The sequence below is a fragment of the Rissa tridactyla genome, chromosome 4 (assembly GCF_028500815.1).
Source record: "Rissa tridactyla isolate bRisTri1 chromosome 4, bRisTri1.patW.cur.20221130, whole genome shotgun sequence".
NCBI classification, from domain to species: domain Eukaryota; kingdom Metazoa; phylum Chordata; class Aves; order Charadriiformes; family Laridae; genus Rissa; species Rissa tridactyla.
The window spans coordinates 63,158,637-63,183,957 of NC_071469.1; the positions used below are offsets into that span (position 1 = coordinate 63,158,637).

The 25,321-nt window shown below is 44.6% G+C and overlaps 1 protein-coding gene across 1 annotated transcript in view; it reads right to left on the minus strand.

The window, feature by feature from the left end:
- Nucleotides 1-11,985: 11,985 nt before the first annotated feature.
- The window catches only part of NUDT14 (nudix hydrolase 14), a 61,559-nt gene continuing 48,223 nt past the window's right edge, over nucleotides 11,986-25,321 (minus strand). Inside the window, exon 5 of the mRNA XM_054200375.1 lies at nucleotides 11,986-14,185. Within this exon, the coding sequence (XP_054056350.1) occupies nucleotides 13,945-14,185 (241 nt within the window). The 3' untranslated portion in view covers nucleotides 11,986-13,944. The remainder of the gene's footprint in view (nucleotides 14,186-25,321) is intronic.

Consider the following 25,321-nt stretch of genomic DNA (forward strand, 5'->3'; position numbering starts at 1 on the left):
TGGAAAAGATTCTTTGGGGATGGACTATTTAAGTGCTCCAAATTCCTGTTCGGACTCTGGGAGAGGATATTGCTTAAGTGCTGCCTTCATTTTCCAAGCCTTACAGCTTGGAGAAAGCCTGTTCCACTGGCAGAGAAGCCCCTGCAGATGTTTGGGATATAGCAGTTACATCCAGTCGCTGCCACACTCTTTACACAGGATTACAGTCACAGGGCAGGTGGCAGGGTCAAATCCTGCCCCTACCAAAACTACTGGATTGACTTGTGAAGGTCAAGATTTCACCAGGCACATTCCTGCTCTACCTCACACCCTGTTTCATTGTTCATGAGAACCTAAACTCCAGCTGAAGAGACCAGCCAGGTACCATTCAGAGAAAGGCAGACGTTTTGCAGTGTTTGGAGGAATAAGGATGGTTACCATGTCCGTTTGTCCCAGGTCTCTTGTGCCCATTTGCTAGTCAGCATCACAATAACTAACCCCAGCACTAACTTCCCCCCAGCTGTTTGTTCCACATTTTGCAGGGAACATCTGGGCCACTTCCACATTTACTCTCACTGAGGTGCTTTTGCTTCTCCAAGATGAACTTCCAACTGAGCTGCTCATGTGAATCGGTGGGCTGATATTCATAGCAGCTTTTCTTTTAATACTGTATATTTTTAAATGGCAATATTAAACTCAATGGCAGTATTAAACCTAAAGTTCTGGTCCAATATATCATAACCAGGGGTGAGATCCACGGGATGTCTGAGGCAACCACTCTGACCGAGGTTCCAGAGGCACCAGGTAAGGAAGGTGCTGTAGGCAACCAAACCTATCCATGGAGGGAAGTTAAACAACCATCCTGACCCCTCCTGTGTGTACGCCAATACAGACCTATGCACAGGGATTGCTTTCAGCAGATGTGTTTTCCAGGGCATACTTCTAATGGAGAGAAAATCACTTAAATCTGAAGATTGTGACTTAAGGGCAAAACCTCTTCATCTCCCCAAGCCTCTCCGAGAAAACCCTAAATGTATGAGGCCCGATACTGCTAACCAGATGCTCTTTTTAAAATGAGCCTTGCTCAAAGAAGACCTAGTTGGTGTGCTGAAGATGACTTTAGATAGGGGAGTTAATTAGTTTGCAACCCACAGCTGTGAATATCAAACGCTGGGAATAGCTTGTTGTTATACCCAACTCTGCAACTCTACAGAGGAAATAATGGCCACGCATTGAGACCAGTAATTACTGGGGTAGCCTCAAGCCAGGGCTGCTGATAAGCAGCAGCATCAGTAGGGTGGTAAGGCAGGCAGACAACATCTCAAGGAGCCGCAGGGCTGGCCCTCACGGGTGGGGGGCAGCCACTGATGGATGATGGAGACACTTTCTTGACCACAAAAAGGTCCTGATGGGAGCTCAGAGACGGGTATGGTTCTGAAGGGAGGGAAAAGCAATTCCCCCTGCACGTTTCCCTCCCTGTGTCCTTTTTCTCATCAGCTCCATGGTCAGAAGTTCTGGAAACCTTGTGAGTGCTCCTTTTCTTCAACAGCAGATCTGGAGTTCGGTGTTGACAGTTCCTTATAGGCTGGACATGTCGCTTCAGGAGCTGTGCCAAAACAATCAAGGCAAAGAAAAGCGATGCTATCTTCCTGTGTAGTGCAAGTAAACATAGACCCTTCTCTGACAACAGTGGAGCTGTATTTATTTGCATCCAACCTGGTTTGGCCCTGAGGCTGCAAATAAAGCCGTATCATTTCTATCAGGACAGCAAGCGGCTGAAAATTTCCCTCTGCTTTTGGAGAGCTCTTGAAGTGGGGATGCCACATATTTCCGAGAAAATTTATGAAACCTGTAAGAATTAAGCCACTGTCCTTTACCATTACAGTGTGGGACACCTGGACTTCTCATGGGGGTGTCAGGAAAAGGATGTAATTTGAGAAATGCAGCCTAATGATCATGGTTGCTAAGGTCATATGCATGCCACAGTCGAAGGTGTGTGGACAAGCCTGCACCAGGCTCAGGCTCCCCAGGCTGATGCCGCTGGCCTTGCAGCACCTCTATCCTGGGCTTGGTGGAGCCACCAGCCCCACGGTTGCCCCAGCCTGTGTACCTCCATCCTGCAGGAGCCACACTTCCACATGAGGAGGAAGGAAAGGCTTTCTTGAGCCACGCTTCCACATGAGGAGGAAGGAAAGGCTTTCTTGATGGTTATTTATGGAGTTAGGAGCCCTTCTGGGGCCCTCTGTGGTGGGGGATGCTTCATTTGTGCTGTGGCACAGGTCCGGCTGCTCCTGGGCACTGCAGGGTGACAATGACAGCACTATGTGCCACCGAGCGCATTTCCTCCAGCCCAGCCTGGGCAGATCTGATCCTTTGGGATCGGGTGTCTTCTTTTGTGATGATTTTCCTCAGTGCCGAAAAGCAGCTATACAAAGAATTCCGTGTAAAAACATCACCTTAGAAAGGTCCCAACGCACAACTTCCTTGGGAAAAATCTTCCTGAAAATGAGCCTTTTAAACACAGCTTGATTTAACCCTGCCCACTCTCAGTGCAGCAGCAAAGCTCCTGTGGACGGCTGTGAGCAAAATTAAGAGCTTTTGGCTCGTGTGCCTATGATTAGACTGAGCAGAAGGCAAAATATTCCGCTATGACAACTTCAGAGTAGAAAGAAATAGGTCTGAGCAGATGCTGATTTGCAGGATAAACAAATCAATTCGATTCAATTTAGTCTCCTCGACTGTTTGAGTCCTTTATTCCTTGATTTAGAGTGTCAAATACAGTGCTCCTGCTGTATGCATGACAAAAAACACATGCCAGGACAGGCATATAAATCTGCAAATAGAAAATATATCCAGTATCCTTGTAGGTCTGCTGTATTTCCCTATCATCCTTCAACCGTCGGGACCTAGGCTTTCACCCAGGGCTGGTGTTTGACAAAGGAAAACTCCATTTTCAAAGCTTTAGCACCTCATAAGTGAAACGATTGCCTTTGATGCTAAAACCTCTCAGGATTACAGCGCTTTGCTAGGTTGTACTAAATAAACAGATTGAGCTTCCTGCTCTCCAAATTTTCAGGTGAAAACAACATCCCTTATAAAAGGTTGGTTGGTGGCATGCTGCTGGGAGGGAGTGGGACTGACCTGCACGCAGAGGACTGGGCACTGAGTCCTTCCCTGCACGTCCCTCCGTTATCACACGGGACGGCACAGTCCTTGAGGCTGGGACTTTCTTTGAAGGACTGGAAAGCCGAAACCCGTGAAGCGTGTTAATGCAAAGCACTTGGAAGTAAGTTCAGTTGAAAACAGACAAGCAAACAAACAAATAAGGGATCCCTCCTGAAGTCGGATGGTCTTCCTGAAAAGTTGAGCTTGGGTTTAAAGGACTTTACTTCCTTGAGAGGTCTGTGGCTCCTCTGACTTCCAAGTTCAGACTGAGACATAATTCAGCCTTTTTAATAATTGAAAGGCATTTGAGTCTTCTTAGTCCGAAGGATCAGATAAGCAGCTTTCTGAGTACTAAAACTCAGGCTGGTTTTATAAGGGGCATTAGTGCAATAGTCCTTCCATGCTTAATAGGGTGTTTTGTAGCCTAATAGGAATATTAGTGTACACACAGGCTTAGAGGAATCATCTGATATTTTTATTGTTTGGCATTTACATTTCTTTAAATGCGAATGCCAACCTATTGTAAGCTAAGACAGTATTATGAGCTGAGATGCACTATATCTTGTTTATGTGAATACACTGGCACACTAAACAACAACAGATAAATGCTTTAATTCGGTAAAGAGGAGGCGAGCACGTTCAAAAAGTCAGTGCTCAAACACGGACCCCATGGCAGAGCGCAGATAGCTGGATCACAGAAATGGGTAGAGAGAAAAATGGGATCCCTGCCTTTGTACTGCAATACAGTTCCTGAAGTCCTGGTTCTTTGGTGACCATTTTTTACTTGTTGGGCTTATGTACACAAATGTTGAAAATTACAGAAACTTGAGAAGAACTAATTTGATCTGGAGCCGCTGTGATCTGCACGCAAATGGCTGGTGGATGGGCTGAGCGTTGCATCCGCTTAATGACCTGGAATACCATTGATGCACTCTGTTTCGGATGCTGCTGCGTGGGATCTGACGTCTCCAGGTGGCACAAAGGGGCAGGCACACACCCCTGTGCCCCAGAATCACCCGGCTGGCCTGAAACTGGTTAAAGAGAGGGAAATAGTTCCTAACCTGCACAGATGGCTCCTCTTGACTCCTCTGTCTCATACCTACAGCTCGGCCTGGTGTTATGTGGCAGAATGCGTGCTGCTTTGCTGCTAAAACCAGAGGAGCCGTGAAATGACCCGAGCCACATATGACTCTTCCTGTAGGCGAGCACTTTGCTTTTGGTTTTGAGCAATGGATAAGATGGACATTTGCAGCTGGAGGACGGCTGGAGCAGTAGGGTGTGTTGCACGGGACACCAGACTACTGCTTCTGTAGCCTCGTGGGCCTTTCCTGAGCACCCAGGGCTTCCCTGTGCCATGGGAGTCTCAGCCAGTGGTGGGTCCTGAGCCCCCCAAAGCGTGCAGAGATGCCCTGCCTGGCTCCAGACTCCCCTCCCAGATCTACCTGCTTCCAAGGGCTCAGCACTGGTTCTCTACTTTTCATGAAAAAAAGAACACACTCAAACCCCCAAAATTCTTATTCCACACAAAAGATCTAAATATATTACCTGAGGAAAAAGAAGTTCATCATTTTTATATCAAGAGTAAGTGCTCCGTATTAATTCTGCACTGTTATATGCATGTTCTGGATGTGCTCTGTGAAGCTGGTGAGGCAAAGCCAGCCCTGCAAAGCTGAACCCCTGCACTCAGCTCCCACCCGCAAGACCCTCTCTGGTCTTCTCCAGAAAAACAGGGCCTTAGAGAACATGTTTTACAGGGAAACAACTCCGCTACACAAAAAAATCAGTAACTTCACTGAACATTAAACTCGTGGCATCGGACGTTTCCGTCTCCTCTCTCTCCCCGCCGGGCAGCCCTGGGTGGGTGCCCGGCTGCAGATGGCAGAAGAAACACTGGGAGACACGTGTCACTCCGCGAGTAGCAAAGCTCTGGGGCCGTGGCTGTGGGATGCTCGTGTCTCGGACCCATGGGTTCGCCCTCTCCAATAGCATTGTTAAACCCATCCGGGAGCAACTAACCCACCTGAGAGGCAGAGGTGGCGGGGGGCGGGCAGTAGCCAGAGCCCCCGCACTCGGAGGCAGGCTGCACAAACCCAATTTTCTCTGGAAAAGCAGCTAAAAATAGCCAGGGGAGATGCGCCACAGGCCGCGTGCTCCCGGTGCCAGGTGTGATTTATATTGCGGCAGCGCTGGGACTTGGGCCCAGGCCACGCGCGGTGCCCGGGGGCGAGGGCCAGGGATCGAGTGGGGGGACGTGGAGCTGGCAGCCACGGGCCAGCCACTGCAGCTGGGCTGGGGCCAAAGGCGATGCCCTGCGCTCTGCACCCCCTCGCTCCCAGCCCCTGTCCCCGCTGGGTGCCAGCCCGGCTGCTGTGGGACCCCCGTCCCCCCAGCCCACACCAAGAGCTGCTGGGGACGATCGTTAGGCCTGAGGAGGTAACAAGGAGGATCAAGGTGGTCTCAGTTTCTTTATCCCTTGTAAGAGGGTTTGCGCTATAAGACGATACCTTACTCCAGACCAGCCTCGTCAGGGGGAAATCAACACTAGCTAAGTAAACGCCGATCATCCTGCTTAGAGACTTGAATTAAAAAGCTTTGCCAATCAGCCTTGATTGATAGAAAAAGGACAGGGCATTAGGATCAGTCATGCGGTTGTTGAAGGCAAGACCTTCACCTCAGTTTTTTTTTGCTTCTTTTCATGTTTGCTGACACCTCCCCCATTAATCGAACTAGGAGCAGACCTGTATCATTAACTGCAGAATATTTACACATTGCTTTTGCCAGTGAGAAAAAACCCAAATCTACACACTGGTGTCCATTTAGGAGCTAAATCCTGTGCTAGAGAGAGCTGTCGCTCTGCTGTGATCAATAAACCCGTTAGCCGTTGCTCAGTGCCTTGGCTCTGCGAGAGCCCCTGGAATGAGATCTTATTATTTTGATGTATTGGTGTTATTTTGACTGTGCTCATCTGAGAGTCTGGCATCAGATTGCGTGGGAGAGCAATAAAAGAAAGAAAAAAAAATAGAGGAAGGAAAAAAAAAATGAACAAAGGCATTAGAGGTAAAGGAAAGCCATTTGAAAAGATGAAGCTGGCAGCATGGCTGGGAAGATGCAGCAGATGAGGACGTTGGGTACGAAGCTGGTACCCAGCTTGTCCGTCTCCCGCGCGTTGCTCCGGCTGCGCTGCTCAGCGTCACACCGCCGCTGCCAACCAGGGCTGCTGCAGATGGGACGGCCCCCACCCCTGCAACACCAGCTGGCCAGGGATGCAAAGGGTTGAGGCTGCTTTGGGGGGCCAACATGAGACCGTGCAATTTTTGATACGCACCCACCATCCGCCTAACTCTGCTCCCTTTTTACAGCGGGAGCCTGTTGCAACCCCCCCTCCCGGCTCTTTAAAGACATTTCATAAATATCTGACAAAAGTATCCAAGGCAGAGGTTGCTCACCACAGCAAATGGGGTTTTCTGAAGCACTTCCATGACTAGGCACAAATCTTGAACGTGACCGCGGCTGCTTTGCCGGTTCCTGAGGTGCGCTGATGCTGGTCCCCCGACTTCCCTGACCGTGATGGGAAGATGCGGGACAGATCCTGACACCCGTCCCAAAGACCAGGGAGACACATTGCGGATGTCCCCCTCCCTCTCCCCTTGCCCGTGGAAGGTCCCAGCTCTGGGGACTGTGTATAGCCCCCATACGTTTAGGGTTCCCTTGCACTGCTGCAACCCTGCTAACCCGCAGGAGCAGGAGCAAACATGCTGCAAACCCGCCCCCGGGGCTCCGTGTGTGATTGATAGCAGCATGGAGCGGTGGGGCTGGCAGAGTGGATTAGCAGCTGATGGATTGCTGTAACTCAAGCCCTCGCATCCCTGCTGCATGGCCAGCTCCGGGGTCAGCAGTGCTCGGGCTGCGGTACGACCCCGGCCGGGCCAGCCAGCTTCAGCTTAAAGTCTGCTGAAGTTGGGAAGCCGTGGAGGGGCAAAACCCAAATTACATCTCTGGGGAGACCCGTGGGGAGTGTCAAAGTCCTTACAAAGTCCCTCACCTTCATATTGAATAGAAAAGAGGAGCTGGAGGTAGCGTGGCATGGGCTTGCAATACCTCTGGTTTTGTTTTCCTGATTTTATTGCAAAAGGAGAACCCCGAAACCCCAGGGGGGGAGCGGGGGGAGCCTGAAGGAGGTTACGAAAGGAGCGGAGCAGGTTATCGGTAGGAGTGCATTCCTGCGGGGCCGGGCAGGCTGGGCAGCCAGGGCCCCTCTCACAAACCCTGGGGAGCTGTTTGCACAGCACCCGCCGTTTGTCCCAAGGACATTTCTTAAATTGTTTCTAGCACTCTCAAGTGCATGATTGTGCCTTGTCCAGTATTTTGGCAATTGCTGCACGAGCAAAAGTGTTACCTGAACACCCCATCCCCACAAACACACAGTGGCGGGCAGGACCTGGAGGCGTGTTTTACTCACCACCCCCTCCGTTGGCCAGGCTCATCAGAAACCCAATTAGTGACTCTGGCCCTGAAACCCGTCCTCATCCCCAGGCTCGCAGGAGCAGCTGCAGCCCTGGAGGGGACCAGCAGGCTGGAACACACCATTCTCCATACCCCCGGTCCTTGCCAGCGGCTCCTGTGAGGCTTTGGAGGTGGCGGCCAGGCTCTGCCACCCACGGGGCACAGCGAGCACCTGGCTCTGCCCGCCAGCACCCACTGAGGACTTTGGAAAGGGCTGAGGACAGGACCGGTGCTGGGACAGACACCCTGAAGCAGCGGGGCAAGGCTCATCACCCGTGTTTCCATTGCACCCGAGGCCGGGTGGGGTGTTGTCCTCCTAGGCTTATTTTCAGGGGCATTAATTAACTGCTCTTTTTCACCAAGCCCCCCTCCACAACTCCAAGGGAACAGGGTTAAATCCAGGCTGTGTGTACCTGGCGATGGACATGCACTCCGACAGCACCGTTCGGAGGGGTTGGGCTCTCACACGGGTGGCCTTGACCCCAGGAGGTCCCCACGCACACACACGCTGCTCGGGGCTCAGGGGGCACCTGGGCTGTCCCTGGCTCGACAGATGTGCTGAGCCAGGGCTGGCTCCTGGTTGCCACAAGCATGTCGGTGGTGATGACAGCAACGTTTTGCTCTTGTAAAATGATAAAATCACGTTTATCTTACTATCGAATGCTCTACCCATTGCACCCGTACCCCAAACACTGAACCACAGGTGGACACAAGAAGAGCCCAGGGATATTTCTGTTAACGAGGTTGGAGCATGAGGGTAGCCATTAATTGAGGAGACTGACAGTCGTTCCCGCATTGCCCATTCACAGCCCATTTTCATTGTAACCAAGTGTCCAAAAGGGGTTTCTCAGAGCACCGCTGCTTCTGAATGTTTTATTAGAGGCCGAAGCCAGCACAGGATATTGAGTGCTTCAGCAGCAAAGCAGCACAGTGCGCGGCTGGCAGGGTTTAGTACCCATCTGATTGTGTTTGCAATTACGAGAAATGCACTGAAGCCAGTCTTGAGGCAGGCCAGAGAGAGAGCTCTGAGCGCCACAAATCTGGGCCATTTAGCTGCATTACAACTTCTTCTCCTCCCTCGTGATTCATCCAGAGAGCCATTAAAGCCCTTGTAAAAATGCACTCCCAATTAAAGAGTGAGACTGGCTCTGAAGGATTAGACAAATTGACTAGTAACTTTTGCAGTAGCACAGGGTTTGCATGAGCATCCCATTTTTATTCTAATCAAGCAAAATCCTTTGTGAACCGGTGGGAATGCAAACTCCCGCTGGAAACCTGCTCCAAAGTCCATGGCATCCTTCCTTAAATTAAATTTGGATCCAGATTAGGGCTGGGGCTTTCAGAGCTCCACCTTAGTGCTGCCCCCCTGGTTGAGATGTAGCGAAGCAGAGCAAGCAAAATCCTTTTCGCAGAGGCTGAGCCCAAACAGGGGCTAGATTGCAAATCACAGGTACCTGCTGGCCAGGCCACTCAGAGCATCCCTGGGACTGCGGAGACGGTGCCGTGCCGTGTCCCTGTGCAGGCAGCCGCCCTGCCCTGCCTGTTGCCCCCACCCACCCCGTGCAGCCACCGAGGCCGAAGCTGCAAATCCATCCTGTGTGCACAGGCCTTATTCTGATCCCTCTGAAGCCGCTACATGCTTGAGGCGGTGGCTCCCAACAGCTTCAAACGAGCGCATTAATCTGCGACAGCCTCCCTTGCCAAAGCGCGCGGGGCGGTGGAGGCGCAGGGAGCACAGCAGGAGCCGCGCAGCCAGACTTTTATGGCCACAAAGGCCAAGTCGCACCTGCTAACGGTTGTGAATAGACTTGCAGACAGCGCCAGGTGTGCCATTTCAACAGATTTCACAACTGGGTGTGCCTTTCATCTATGTATAGAGCGCCGGCGAGGGGGATGAAGCGTGCTCGGCAATTGTCCTAATTTAGCAAAAATCCTATTTGTCCAGTGGGTCGCCCTGCTCGGTCGGCACGTGTATTTCAGGAGCAATTATATCGGTTGCCCTGGGCCTGGCCCTGGCCATGGCCCTGCGGGGGGTCGGGGCACGCCGCTTTTCTCATCGGCGGGGAGGGATGGAAATGAGGGAGCGGGCGAAAAGGCAAGCGGCCGCCTGCCAGGGGAGCCGCGGCCAGCAGCCCCAGGAGCATCCCCCTGTGCCGGGGGGACCCTGCGCCCCATCCCTGCTCCGGCCCCCACCTACCCCACGGTGTAATTCAGCTCATTTATTTAAAGTGTCAGCCTCTTAGAGAAGGCATTTTAATTGTATCACTGTTCAGTGCTTAAAACCACGAGATGTGGGAGTAGCCCAGGGCTTGTAGATGCTTTACAAACAGGGTAATAAACAACAATAATGAACGAGGTCCATGTACTTGCAAGGTGCTGGTGATGTCTCCTCTGACATCTAATGGCGAGCCTGACACTGACATTACATTCAAGGTTGCGTCATTTCAGGCTTCGTTAGAAGCCTGAGTCATAATTGCAGTTTCATGAGATTATCTCTGTATCCCAAAGCCACATCATAAAGATGAGAGATGCTACGATTTGTTTTTTAAAGGCGGACCACTCGGTCGTACTCAATAAAAGAAAGACGCTGATCTCATGGGGATGGCTGGATGAGATCAGACAAGAGTTTTGCTGGCTGGAGTCAGTATTCATTAGCAGCAAATGGGAACCCTGTTTTATTCTGAACTGTCTGCTCTCCGTGGACATATGTGTGGGGGCACGTCCGAAGGATGTGTCTAAAACACAGACGTGATTCCAAGCTTCCATTAGAAGCACTTTTTTCCTGCCTGGGCTTGGCTGATGTATATCGGATTTGCTCTAATTATGATCTTTGAAATGAGCCCTGACGAGAGAAGTGGCATCTGAATTGCTCTGTTTTTATTTTTATAAAAATGAATCATCACAAAAAGTTCAAGCCCTTTCTCCAGCATTTTCAAACCTTCCTGATTCCTTATAAAGATCCCTACCAAAATTAACAGGGAAAAAAGGGAAAAGGATGAAGATACATTCGTATTTAATATTACAAAGCCAAACACCAGATACAGCATCGCTTTATGCAAAGCTTTCACTAAATTGCATCACTGATATTTCTGTGGAAAGCTCCCAGACTGTGGAAGGAAACCAAAGCAATCCCTTGACCATTTTGTTTCTGTTCGAGAATTACAAATTGCGGGGACGGCCAGGCAGAGCATAGGGCCAGGGGGTAGCATCCCTTGGGGTGCAAAGGCTTCAGAGCCACCGCAATCCCCCAGGGTTTTGTAGGTGTCTGCCCCATAGACCCCCTGGGGAGGGAGGGACTGGGAGGTGTGGGCAATGCTGCTCGGCTTCTCGCCCGGCCTCCTGGATCACGAAGTGCTGAGGGACTGCCCAGCTCACCCAACTGCCCTCCGTCGTGATTAACTGGGAGAGAAATATCAATCGCATCAATTAGTCTGAAGCCCGTGGCTTGCATTGGCGACGTCGCCTTGGAGCACAGTGGTGCCACACAGCTGTCCCTGTGCCTTCACGAGGGCTGCGGCTTCCCTCCCCACGCACCCCTCCACGCTGCCGCCCCACGCGACCCCTCTGCCCGCGCCGTGACTCCCCACCCCCAAACCATGCCTAGGAAACCCCTGCTGCTGCTCTGGTGGTGGCAGCTCCTCTGCATCACCCTGCACGGCCCCAGGGCTGGGCTGTGAAGCAGACAGGCTTCAGGCACCTACAACTCGCCGAGTGATCGGCAACAGCCTTCTGCTGACAAGCGGCAGTAGTTTGGGCTAGATTTTGGCAAGTCTGGCCCTGCCTTTGGTGCTCCCCCAGCACACACGCTCTTCGGGAGGGGTGGTATGTTAGAGGGACAGGCACAGCACCTTGGAGCGGGCAAAATACGCGTGTGTTTCAACCTGTCCAGCTCAAAGACCTGCAGCCAATGCACGAGCGGCTGGCACCAGATGCACAAAGAGATTTTTAGGGCCTTCATCCTCCCCCTCGCTGGGTATGGCCGTGCGCTCTCTCTGGTGGCCCAGCAGCCCATAGTTCACAGTGGCACAACAGATCCAGCGCTGGCTGACCCGCCTCCTCCAGGGGTGGTCTGATGAGTCCAAACTGAATGCAGGTGCCCAGACTTGAAGGCACTTCCAGACAGATTAATCAGTGAAATGTGTGTTTAGTCTGATGAATCGCACCTTGAACGCTTGTCACCCACACGGGTGGGTCAAAGCCTTGGGCTCTCCCCAAGGTCGTTACTGCAATGTGAGCACACCTTGTGAAGCGCCGACTCCAGGTCCTGGATGTGGCAGGGGAGGGAACGTTCTGACTGGGGGAAAGCTCTCGCCATTGCGTTGAGAACCTCATCAGAAGTGGAGTTTTGTCCATTTGTAATTCTGGGGCAAACGGTATAAATACATAAATGCTGCTTTGAAGAGTTTCAAACTCTGACCCCCCCTCCACTACATGAATTTATTTTTCCAAATTACTGCATTATACAGGAAAAAAGGCCTTTGTCATGCATATGAACACACTTACTAGCTTGACACTAAACAGATCAACAAGCTACTGTGTAATAATTTTGATGGAATCAAAGAGATACTGTGGTAACTCCAGCCTGAAATAAAACATTAATTATTATAGATATTGTACTAGTTTGTAAAGGCCTCAGCAGCGATCAGGACACATTGCACCAGACACTGTAAAGGCACAGAGCAGCCTTAAAACACCTTCCAATGTAAATACATCAGACAGACAGAATTTATTTGCTTTTTACGATAACTCAGCCCTTGACTCACCACAGACCAGGCACAGTTCAACGCAAACGTGTCTGAACTTTCACAAAAGGTGTCTGACTCCCAGAGATGAAGGCTGCTCTTTCTCCGGTGGCTTTCCAAGGATCTTTCCTCCCCGTCAGTAGGAGAACCAGCAAGTATCAGTTCTAATAGCATTTTTTTAAAACATTATTTATTTATACACCTATTTCGATATGCAGTGATGTTAAATCAGGCACCGGATACCATCACGTGTCTCTAATGCATTTACTCCAGTTGCTATATGAAAGTTTGCATATTCACAGTACTCGTCTTCTAAACATACTTAGTACCTCAGCAATCCTAGAAGCACACGTAATGCAGTCATGTTAATTAACATTAAGTCTGTGAATAACATAAACCAGCGCACAATTAAATTGCCAGACTTGATTCTCTTTCATTCATGCTCTTAACAGTTTCACAGGACAAATATCCCACATCTAAACTACGCTGACTGAACAAATAATATACATCCTAATCAGACCACTTTATTAAATCAAATCGTGTTGCTCAGTACGTCTGTGCGGGCTGTGCAGGCTTCAATGTAAACTGCCCAAATGATGATTAAATCTCTCAATAAAGCACTTCCGATCATTGGATTTCAAGGAGCGTTATCCAAGGGGTAAGTCCCATTCTTCCCATTTCGGCGATAAGGAAACTGAGACCACAGAACACCTCAGAGAAATCACTTGTATTAGTCACCTCAGACCCAAATTAAAGGAATTTGGCCTCTCAAGTCCCGCTCTAGAGGACAAAGTTTGATCTAATTAATCAAGTATTACCCATAAAACAAACAAAGAAGCATGTGTTCCACTAGAAGCCCCCCATCATTAATCTCTCTATCAATCACCATCGCTGCTGCTCAGCATTATAGAGGGAACAAACAGAAGCACATAATCTTACAGCTGGTGTATTGTCAAAATGACACATTAGCAGAAGGATTTACACATATGTTTGCTTATGAAATAAAGGTCTGCATGTTTAGAAATGCAAACATTTTCTCTGTACAGGAGCTACACACCACAGAGAAAGCTGCTCCCAGAAAGCTGTGCAGAACTTAGAAACGTAGTTAGGATATCTGTGACTATTAAGGTTTGCTGCATCCCCCCCCCCCCCCAAAAAAAAAAAAAAAAAAAATCGGAAACTACAGTGAATACACAGCTGCTGGTACGTACAGACCACAGTGACAGGCTGGTGGAGCAGCTGCACCGAGGTCCTGAGCAACTCTTCAAAATAGCGGTAGAGCCATGCCATGAAAAGCAGAACTGGACACATTTACTTAGCCTGTGTGTGGAAATCAACATTTGCCACTCGGAGGTAAATCCTGGCCCCAGTGAAGCCAGTAAGTGTTTTGCTAATGATGGAAATTGAGTGAGGATTTTAATTCAGATTTTACTTCCAAGTTTATTTCAAGCAAGATTTGCTCTGTGAAAAGTTGGAGATGATCGAGGCAGGCAGATTTGCAGTTTTCTGTACCCACAGTCCCAGCAGGAAAACTTTTCTTAAAATCATGGTGCTTTTATTTTTTTGGTAGTTTAGGTGCGATGTTGTTTTGGAACCACATGAAGCTGAAGATGACACCCATCGTCTTCGGGAGAGTCTCATCATAAGCAAACTTCATGGAATCTTCTAAAGGTATTTCGACAACTTCAATCAGCTCTCCTTCTTCCGGCTGGCCACCTCCTTCACCAGTTCTCATTTGGTCTGTTACTTCTGCATAAAATAATGTCTGCCTAGAACCTGTCACACCAACTCCAGACCTGGAAAAAAAACAGAGAGGAAACTTTGTTTTAGATAAAAAGAAGGTAGATAGGAAGTAGGAGTGGAAACCTGGGTCCTTAACTTGTGTCACTAAGCAACATCAAAACGCGTGTCATCACTGTCTATTAATGTCATTTAGAACCTATAAACGCAATTTTGTTAACATTGAAATTGACTGCAACTTTCACGCAGAAATACCAACACTTTTGAACACAGTTGCACAGGAAATGGATTTGTCTTCAAATATATTCTGCAACTTTGGAAAAATGTTAGTTTGGGAGAAAATAAAACAAATGGGTTTTGAATTGGTGAACTGTTGTTTTACATACACTGAAGTCAACAGAAGGTTTTCCAACTGACCTTAGTGAGAGCTGGACTGCACGATCACTCATAGAGATTTACAAACAACAGAATGAAGCTCCTCAGAGCATCTGTATGCTATCATGCTACATTTTTGCCTGTTTTTACACAAATATTTAGATTTTTTACACAAATATTTAGAAGTTTTATTCTTAAGAAGATTATGTCCGTTCACAGCTGGAGCCCTCTACTCATGGACTGGATAGGTACAAGAACAGAAAGGCAGCCCGGGAGTCTTTCTCTATCCTTCCTGAACTTTAGCCTTGACCCAAATGGACCACTGTAAGCACGCATCTATCTGAAGTAATTCAGTCTCCCTGCTAAATTTTTTACAGTGGATTTAGTTGAGGATATTTTAGATTATGTAGTCTTTCCTCAGCTAGACCGCTTGCTGTGTATTAGACTTCTTATTTGTTAATCCTCTATTTCCTTAGGACTATTTCATTTAGGTATTATTAAATAAGGGATAAGTACATAATCCACTCATTTAGTTCTTCCAAGAAAATATTCACATTGTAATCGCAACTTCTTCATTTCACATGATTACAAGCGACTTTTCACATTGAATCCAAAGTTCACTGAAACTATGAATCTGGCATTAGGGCATGCCGAAAAATTAGCTTCCATATTATTATACATACAGAGGATTCTAAGATTTGTAGCAGTGTTATGATCTTAGAGCGCATATCAATACTTACCCAACCACTAGTCAACAAATCTTTCCGTTAATCCAGCATAAATCACACCCCATAGCAGGAATTAATCATTTGTCTCTCCATGCTCCATGAACACTAGCAATTATTTTGTTTGGAGAATAGAGGTTACTGAAGTTTCTTATATCAATCAATATACACTCCTTTTTTAAACACAGAATAGGAAATTCTTTTTACTAAAATTACTACTGATACATCATGTGACTTTGGGAAAGACATTTCACAACTCCAGAATCATTCCTGTATCTCTACGAAGTGCTCAAGAAACTTGCGCATCTTTGGCACTTCCAGGAACTTTTGGGAGACTGCTATGGGATTTCTTTGATTCTGGGCTCACCACTTTATTTCTGTGTCAGTAGAGGGGTTTTTGATACACATTTTAACCAACAAAATGTGACCTACTAGGATCCAGCAAGAAGCCAGACTAAGAGTTTTCCCTATCTCTTCCATTTTCACCAAAGTATATGACCTCCTCCCTCGGTCAATCTGATTCAGTGTTTACTTTCCCCAGCAACCTCTTTTCTGTAGCCACTGTCCTTGGTATTTGTACGCTATTCCAATGACCACCAGAGATGGTTTGCCAATAAAAGAGCCACTCATCGCACCTCAGCCGAAGAATCAACCAGCCGACAGCACAAGTGCAGTCTTTGAAAGCAGGAGAAGTTGCACACTGGGCCCGCCTGCTGCCTTAACCATTCTGATCTCATTATAAAAGTAAGGTAGATCCATTTTTCATCAAGTTGCTATCAGCAACCAGCTCGTAAAAGTTGGAATGCTATTTTTTATGCTCATGTGCTATCGGTGCCCTTTCTGCCATGAGGGTGATGGCACAGTTTACTAGAGTCCCTTTGTGTTAAAATACAATACATTTTTCTTGGTATTATCAAGCAATAATATATACTGTTAAAAAGCAACACTGGAAATTAAATACTAAGAGCAAACAGATCTCTTCCACAATCCATCACGGCTGGCTATTTAAGCTCTAGTCATTCAGTGAAGAGTCTCCCCCAGCTTAGTCACCCTGATACCTGTCACTGACCACTGACCCGTGCGTGCCCACTCCTCACTGCCGCTACCACGTCCATTGGAAGGAGCCTCACTGGGAGAACGTGTTTGTGGTGGAATAGTAGATTGTTGGCTCATTTTTTGCTCCCTCTTTCCCTTCTTTTCTTGTGTGAGGAGGCAGAAAGGATTTTTCTTAATAATCTAAAAAATGAAATCTGTTTTCCTCTCTATATAGTGATTATTTTTTCTTCCATTGTTTCTGCAAGAATTGCATTTTTATTAATTAAATACATGTTTTAAGTAAATTAAATGTTCTTTGAAACTGATAATAAAAATAAAAACCTCGTTGTTTTATACAGTAAAATTTTCAAGACAAAGAATGCAGCTTGCTAATCTCCATAGGTACTATGAAAAAACACAGGATTATGCGTAATATATTTAGTGTCATGTTATTTCTGATGAATGTCAACTCTGAGCTTCATCTGGCATGCCCCACCTGGAGAATGAAATTGCTCTTAAACTGAGTATACCCACGTCCACCTGGTATTATGTAAAGATTAGCTACAAAACCACAGAGACTTTATTTAAGAAGCCCTTCTATAACAATGTTCTGGCTTGATTATGTACAGCATCATCTCCTTCTATACCACCTGTGACCACTTCCTTATGAAATAGCTGCAGCTGTAGAAATCGTGGGAGTTCCCTTTCCACACATCTTTAAAGGAAAACAGCTTCCCGAGGTGCCACACCATAAGATTCAGTTTCTTGCCACTGTAACTCAAATAGCATAGAGTGATTTCAATATGCCATTATTTCATTGCATTTACTCACATGATACTTCTACTAAATCAGCGTTTGTTTTCTTATGAACTAAATACATCAAGAGTGGCTACTACACTGAATATAGTTTAAAAGGGGAAAGCACTGGACATCAGTATCTTTCCTTTGTTATATGCCCAAACTTAAGGCATTTCTTCTCATATACTGGCCTGTCATTTGCCACAGAAACCAATGAAAAATTTGCAACAACACACATTCAAGGGAGGAAATACCCACACGTTCATTCTTTCTTATTTTATTACCTAACTTACTTTGCTCTGGTGCAACTTTGCTGTGAGTTATTAATTAAAAACTAATAAAAACTTCCAAATGAGTTATAAATAAAATCAAAGAGTGATGGTATTAATGCTCATGTTATTCTCTTCTACTCTTCCCCCCCAAAAAATACCCCAGCAAATTTAATGTTTCTAAGACTACTCAGAATCCCCTCACTATTTAGAGAGATGACTGTGGAGACTATCGCATGACATTATTTATGTATATATTTCATGGCTTGTATTGTCTAACTACATGTATATTTCAATGGTTTCAGAAAGAGGTTGAAAGATACAGTAATATACTTTATATAATAAAAAAGATGTATTTCTTACCTTTTTTTATTTGATTTTTTTTTCTCTAAATGCTCTGGCTTACTCTGCCAATTGATCATTTTTGCATGGACCCACATGGAATGCCCTTTACTAAATTAAATATTCTCCAGTATTGCCTACTGCTGTCCTTCCCAACATTTCCAGACTCTTAGATATTAATGAACCCTGCCTGTCCTTAGAAAATTGTCCAAAAATCAATATTGACATCTCATTTGTCTTAGTACCTTTGATTTTTATAGAAATCAAAAGTCAGCAGGTTTGTTGCTTTGAAACCGTTCTGAGCCTCCATCTCGTTAAAAAAATAAAGTGTTTTAACACATACCCTTGGGAAATGTGTATGGATTTCAGTGACTTTGGGTACTTGGGGCCGGAGGAGGAAGAAAGGAGAGAGGGAGAAGTTGGGTCTGACTGGTGAAGAGGCAACAGGCTGCTATTATGCTTTCAGTATGATTTCAGGTTTATCTGTGACTAGGTGCTTCCTATGCTTTTGCACGCTTACTTGCACTTTGCGAGTGTGATGTTTAACTAATTTTGATGTGCCTTTATCCATGGTTATATTACTTTTTCTGCTGCCTTCTTCCTCTATCCCGAGTCTGTGACACAGCCTTTTCCTTGCCCTAGTATTTCACATTACAAATAAAATGCTTTTGCCATGGTCTGAAATTAGTCACCTATTAACAGATTACAGCTATATTCATTAGCTTTGCATCTGTGGAAATCACAGGGGTCAGCACACCCGCACTGCAAGGGATGAGTTTCACCCTGGGAAAACCACCTTCCTGATAAAGGTGTCTCCCCTTCCCGGTACAAGGGAGGCTAGTGGGGGAGGGCAGGCAGGGTCTGAACTCACAGCACCGGACCAGGGTGAGACTCCAGGCTTCAGTTTCACTCCATGGGTTTAGCACCATGTTGCCCAGACCAGGCACGTCATAGCTCATACTGACCCAGACCTACTAAGCCTGGCTTGACCTAGCTGATTGTTCCAGATGTATTTTGACGTGTCTGTACAGTGCTTGACTCTTATTTACCACTGTGGGACAAATGCAAATGATCTGTACAAAGCACAGCTCTGTGTTCCTTGTCTCTTTATCATGAGGATCAGTTTCCTATGAACAGTTTATAGTTGTTTCAATTAACAGCTACGTGGCTGACAAATACTCTTTGTCAAATCATTAGGGCTTAAGCTCACAAACCCTCTAACTTCAACAGAGAGATATTTTTAAAACCCAAAGTGTATTAGCACTAAACTTTTAGCCTTGCTTCAGAGACAATTAGAAACCTCCATTACCTTTGACAACAGCAAGTCTAAGAATGTAAGCATGTCAAAGTAAGGATGCCAAAGCGGTATGGTTTTCATCACAACAGTAACTTAAATGTAAGTTTAACATATCAAAACAAGATTGTATGCTGCATTCCCATATTTCATTTTAAATAAAACACTCAAACACTGTGATTAAATCATGCTATAGCTTTCAAAAGCTCTGGGCAACGCACTCGTAGGCAACAGCACAGCGGAGAGCAGTTTCTGCAGAATGGCTGCGAAGTGCCTCTCCTCACCTCCTGCCCAGGGGTGGGACTGGCTGGCAGAACCAGCCTGTAACTACAGTATTTTCTATCTACTTCCTTCTTAGACCAGGGAAAACACAAGAGACAGACTGTCACTCCAATCTGTTTTCGAAACATGTCAATAGCAGCTAGCACAAAACCTTTGTTTAGCTCTTCCCTTTCATTAAATGCACGAGGAAATATGTAACACGTGAAATAGTGCTCATAAAATGGGACTTTTCACTTGTCATAGCTAAGTTCATAAGCATAAAGATACATTACACACTTTTTTTTTAATCACAAATTGGTAACTATCTTATTGCTTTAAAAAAGAAAAAAAAAAAGAAAGCTTAGTAGCACCTAAAGGCCACAAGTGAGACTGAGTCCACCGTGTATGTTTGCCCATGCTCAGTAACAGTGAGTTTCTTCTTCAAACTGAGTGTGTATGTGCACGTGTGTGTGTGTGTGTGTGCGCACATTTATAAGCAGGGTCGAAATTCAAAGCATGGACTCAAGATTAGCTTCGCTGCCTTCTCATGTCTGCATGCTCATCTATGCCAACCAGTTATTACATCCATAAATACTACATTTTTAATTTGAAGGAACAAACATGCATGAGAAAATAAACCATATCTTATAGTCTACTCCTCTGCTGCAATGTGGGGAACAAATAAATTGACTTACCATTGTGAAGACTTACTATTTTAACTCAGATATCTGATAGACGGCAATTAAAAGCTAAATTTCTGATAATTTCTAAATATTTAACAGATATAAAATATATTAAAAAATCAACATTTAACTGTTCCTATCAACACAGAAATACATTTTTTGGTTTTAATCTGACATAGTTAGTGTGAAAATTCCTAAATGCAATATATATTATAAAATGTAAGCCATTTGGATGCATAATTTGGGTATATAGTGAATACATAATTCATGCTGACAAATAAATGCGACACAAATCTCTGTTGTTTACGCTGAAATCAAGACCTATTTAGGTATGCAACATGTAAACTGATGAACAGTGACATGCAGCTCCTATTGTCACTTCTTAGGACCTTTGTACACTTCTGACATTATAAGCAGCAGGTGCAGGAAAAAAGCAGAGAAGTAATTAACATAAAATTATATTATATTATGCCATCACCCAACAGGTGTACTAGCAGGTGATCTTTCTAATTATAATGCACTCCAACATTTTCAAGGCTATTATTCTTTCTACATAATAACCTGTGACTACAAACCATTTTTTCCTCATCGCACAGGGGCTAATAGCCATGGCACAGTAATTGGAACATCCAATATTAATTCTCTGAATGCTCTTCTTTGTTGTATACTTTTGGAAGAAAATCAAATGTAGGAAGATTAAAGTAAGTACCTATGTTAATACAGTTAGACCCTTAAACTAATCCATCTTTTTTTTTTTCTTGCAGTGGGGCTGAGAACCTGCAGCTCCTATTGTATCCAGTTCATAGCCAAGAGTTTATTACAACCTCTGGGGGAAAATAAAGACAGAATGAAGGGAAAAGGATGTTGAGCCAGAAGTGCTGGTTTAACTTTATCCTGATGCTCTGAGATGTTATTTAGGTACAAATAATTTTATAAATATTCTTCAAGACGACCAAACATTTCAAGAACTAAAAGAAAATACTGTAAGTTGCAATGGCAATAATAACATCTTTAACAACAACAACAACATATTTCCCTGCCCCTGTCTTGTAAAGAAACAAGTCTCAAGGAAGATAACTGGAAGTACTTCAACCTAAGGAATTAACTCACAGCTGAATTTCACATGGGATTCAAACTGTAAAATGCTGGGATACCATGAAAGGTAGAAAATTTGTTATATCTGATAGATGAGTAAGTCTGAAGTCATTCACTTACAAAATTTTGCACGCAGGGTCAAAAAAAAACCACAAAAAAACCAGAGGGAACCTTAGAGAATTGCTTTAGAAAACGAAGAATTTAACTGACAATCATTTACATGAAACCTCAATTTACAATTATACTACTATATTAGCTTCATTTTATTATTGATCTAAACTGTTCCTTTATACCCATCACATCTACCACCTATGCCATTTCTGACTGAAGCCATACGTAGAGTTGATGAGAGCTCAACACACCAGTAGGTGTCCAAACTTTTGTGAAGCCTCCAAAAGTGGATTAGCTGCTGCCAGAACAGAAAACAAACTTTTTGTAATGCCAAAATGAGGTTACTTATTGTACGCCAAGCACAAAAGTAGCAGTTTGTGTAGCCACAATGAGAAGAGGAAGCTCACCACACAGGCTGCAAACAACACAGATTTTTTTCCAGAATGATTCCTGCATCCATGTACACAGCAAAACGAACCACTTGGACTTAAATTCTCCTTCTGGCTGGCATTATTCTATTATAGAAATAGATATTTCTGATTCTTCGAAGTGTAACTCCTCTGACCTCCTCCAGTCAAGTCCCTCTTAGCATGTTTGCCTTTTTCGTTATCTGCCCCCAATCCAGTCTCCTTCATTCACCCATGCCATACTATCCTCCTGTTGCTGGAACAACTTGTTCCTAAGACTCTTGCTCAACTAGCGTAAATTCCCCAACTCCTGGCTTCTTTCCTGATTTCTCATTGACTCCACAGCTACTCTGTGGATCATAAAGGCAATTAAGTCAGATCTGCTTAATTCAGTGCCTGACTTCTATCTGATGAGTATCATGTCACAGGAGCTTTGACAGAGCTTAAGAATGGGGTCCAACAGCTTATTTGTACGTGTGTTTGAAATATCCGTAGCAGTATTGCAGTTAACCTTTTCTGCTTAGCCGGGAAATGTAAAAAAAAATCTCCCCAAACCACTGCTGCAGTCTCTGATAATAAATAAGAAAATGCCATCTTCAGATTACCTCCGATCTTTACTGCATCCACTGCCTGAGAACAAAGCAAAGTTCTGCTTAAAAACAGACTAAGTACTTTCCTAATTTTGTTAAAAAGAATTCCCCTCCACCATATGAACACACTTTCCTCAAGTCCTTTAAGTTCTCAGCCAGTTTTTTCTCTTCATTGGTCCTTCATCTCTTCTTCCTCTTTTTCTTTTTCTACTCCAGGATTTTCTATTCCATTTTTCCCCCTAGTCTAAGTTCTCCCTACACATTGTCCATGCCCTCCCCTTCTTAATCCGTTAGCCAGAGAACTGCATTGACCTCCTTACCCAAAAACGTTTCTCCCTTTACATTTGATGTGTCTTCTGCTTTCCACGTCCTTCTGTCAAGTCTAGCTTAAATCCTGTTTTTATTCCAGTCAGGCAGTTTCCTTCTCACGACCATGATTCCAGAAAGGGCTGTCATTAGAAATACAAGACAACTCCTTGCTTTCAGACCAAAGGGTGTGATGATGCAGAAACCCTTGCTTATACGAAAGCCTTCTCACCGTGCAAGCAATTCTGAGTTTTTATCTACAAAAATCTAACAGACTTAACTCAGTAATTATTAATTATATTTATCTAAACATTTTAATGTGGCTTTATTTGCATCAAGAAAGGAACAACAGCTAACAGATTTGTCAGGAATATATCAAGTGTAGGCAAGTATCAGCTACAATAGGATAACAGGTCTTGTGGATAGGGGCAGCAACACAAACAATGTAGCTTCAGTTTATTAAGGCTTTGAACGCTATCTAATGTGACGGTTTCATTAAGAAGTTAGGAGATCATGATATACTTAGAAATCAAAGAAGCTGTGAAGTAGGCGCAAAACCAGCATGGAAATGGTATTCATGGAGTGGTATCACTGTCAAATTGGAAATACAAACCAAATAGGATTCCACTGGGGACCTTCCTCCATTCAATAGAATTCAGTATTTCGTTTTAGGATTTATATGCCGAAATACAGACTGCAGATAGCAAAGCTGAAATGGATTATTTATAAGAAGCCAGAGATGAATATTAGAATTCAAAATCATCCCAACAACTTGGAGAAATGATGTGAAAAAAAGTAGGGTGCAATTCAGTGCAGACAAGCTTAAGGCTCTGTGTTCAGCACAAATCCAGACAGGAGGTGAATGGCTCTACGTGACACTGGCAAAGCCCCCACTAAAATACTGTACTCCAGCTTGGGCACTATGTTTTTAAGCAACATGCAGACCAGACGGAGAGAAGGCAGAGGACCGCAGAAGGAATGATCAGACATCTAGAAAACACGGTCTAAAGAGAAAGCTTAAATTAACTAAGATAGCTTTGTATAGGGAAAAAATAAAGGGGAGACATGGTCAAATGAATGCGTGGAAGGTGTAGAAGTATTTCATGTCCACAGGGAATAGGGCAGTAAGTGACAGACTTGAAGTAAAAAAAAGGGAAATTTAGGCAAGACATGAGGAAAAACTTGCTCATGGTACAGATAGATACTTCAGACAGAATGCCTGGAGAGGCTATGAAATGATCAGATTTTAGAGAAAACACAGATGCACATTTGTCAGAAGTGATTTAAATCCAGCTGAGCTCTTAGGAAGAGCCGCAGTCTATATGAGATCCTCCCAAAATTCCTTCCAATTCTGATTTCTAAAGCTTCTCTCTGACCTGATGCACTGGATCAGTAAATAATATAGAGCAGCTACTTCATGGATCACTGGGATGGCAGATAATAGTAGAAGTGTAGGATGTATTGTAGCTATTAACAGCACACATATGCGTTAACCTAACACTTTGTGTCAGTGATTTGTATTGACAGTCACACCATGAAACAGCAGCATAAACCATTTGGAAAAACGTGTTACACTTAGAAAAAACCCAGAAATTCTTATATGTAATACAGCAATTATGGAAAAAATGTCCTTAGCAGACCATAGGGGAACCAGTTACTTCCTGTCTTTGCATCAAATGGTCAAGGATCAAACAGATATGCCAGTCTTTGGCTGAAGGAAGAAGAGCAGGACACTCCTAATAGGAAGACCGTAACATTTAGAATAAAATTATAATACAGAGCACAGTAAATCCAACAAAAGAAACTGTAAAATATCACCTTTGAGGCTTCAACCTTTCATATTAATCTAAAAAAGTAAATACTACACAGGCCCTTCTGACTTCAGTGTGGATCTCCATGGGCAGAAAGCTGTGTCCACACAGACAAAGCAAGATTGTGGGATTAACATATTAAGTATCCTTTACACGGGTCTCAACAGAGAAAAATGTAATTGTATACGCTCTTTGCAAGTCAGTGCAATTAAAACAACAATGAAAAAAGGCAACTGAAAGAAAAACCACCTGTAAGATACAAAGACATTTATCAACGAAAAAACATATGGTGTTTTAGCCAGAAGAGACTTATTAATGTTGAGTCAAACTTCTACACTGAAGCTACAAAATTCTACAGCTACAGAAATGATATTCCACTCTCCTATTTTGTGTCTGTGTGTATACACATATATACATACATATACATATGTACATATCTGCATGCTATGGCCTGTCAGTGTCACCCAACATATGAAATTCTATAGACAGCTTTTGCTCATAAATCTAGCAGGCACTTTTTCTTTCAGTAGAACAAATCCTTAATCTAGTTTCAAGGAGTTGTAAAAGACAGCTCCTGTGATTCACTCCCTCCCCTCAACAGAAGCACTGCTTGTTAATCCATCAGGAAATAACATTTGCCAGGATTGACAGCTGTGGATTTGTATTCAATTCCCAAATTAAAAACCAATGACAGGGCCTAGTTCAATGGAGATGTCAAGCAAAATAAAGAAAGTAAAAAACCTGCTGCTTTCTCCATAAAATAGAAACATACATACATTTTGGATAACAATACTAAAAGCTGGGAAGGAGATCTAATGGGATTAAAGCTGTGTGCAAAGTTTCTCCTGAGGGTTTTGTGGGGTTTTTTTCCCCTCCAAAACCTCACATTTTGTATTTTCCCTCTTACATATTAAGTTTTCCTTTTACTCCTAATATAGGTTTTAAAACATCTTAAAATCTATTTCAATAACTATTTGAAACCCTGCAAAAAATATAATGTAAAATTTTTCACAGTCAGATCAGCAAAATCTTCACATATAACATTTATTATTATCCAATTCTAAGAAGGCCTAATTACAGCCCAAATATT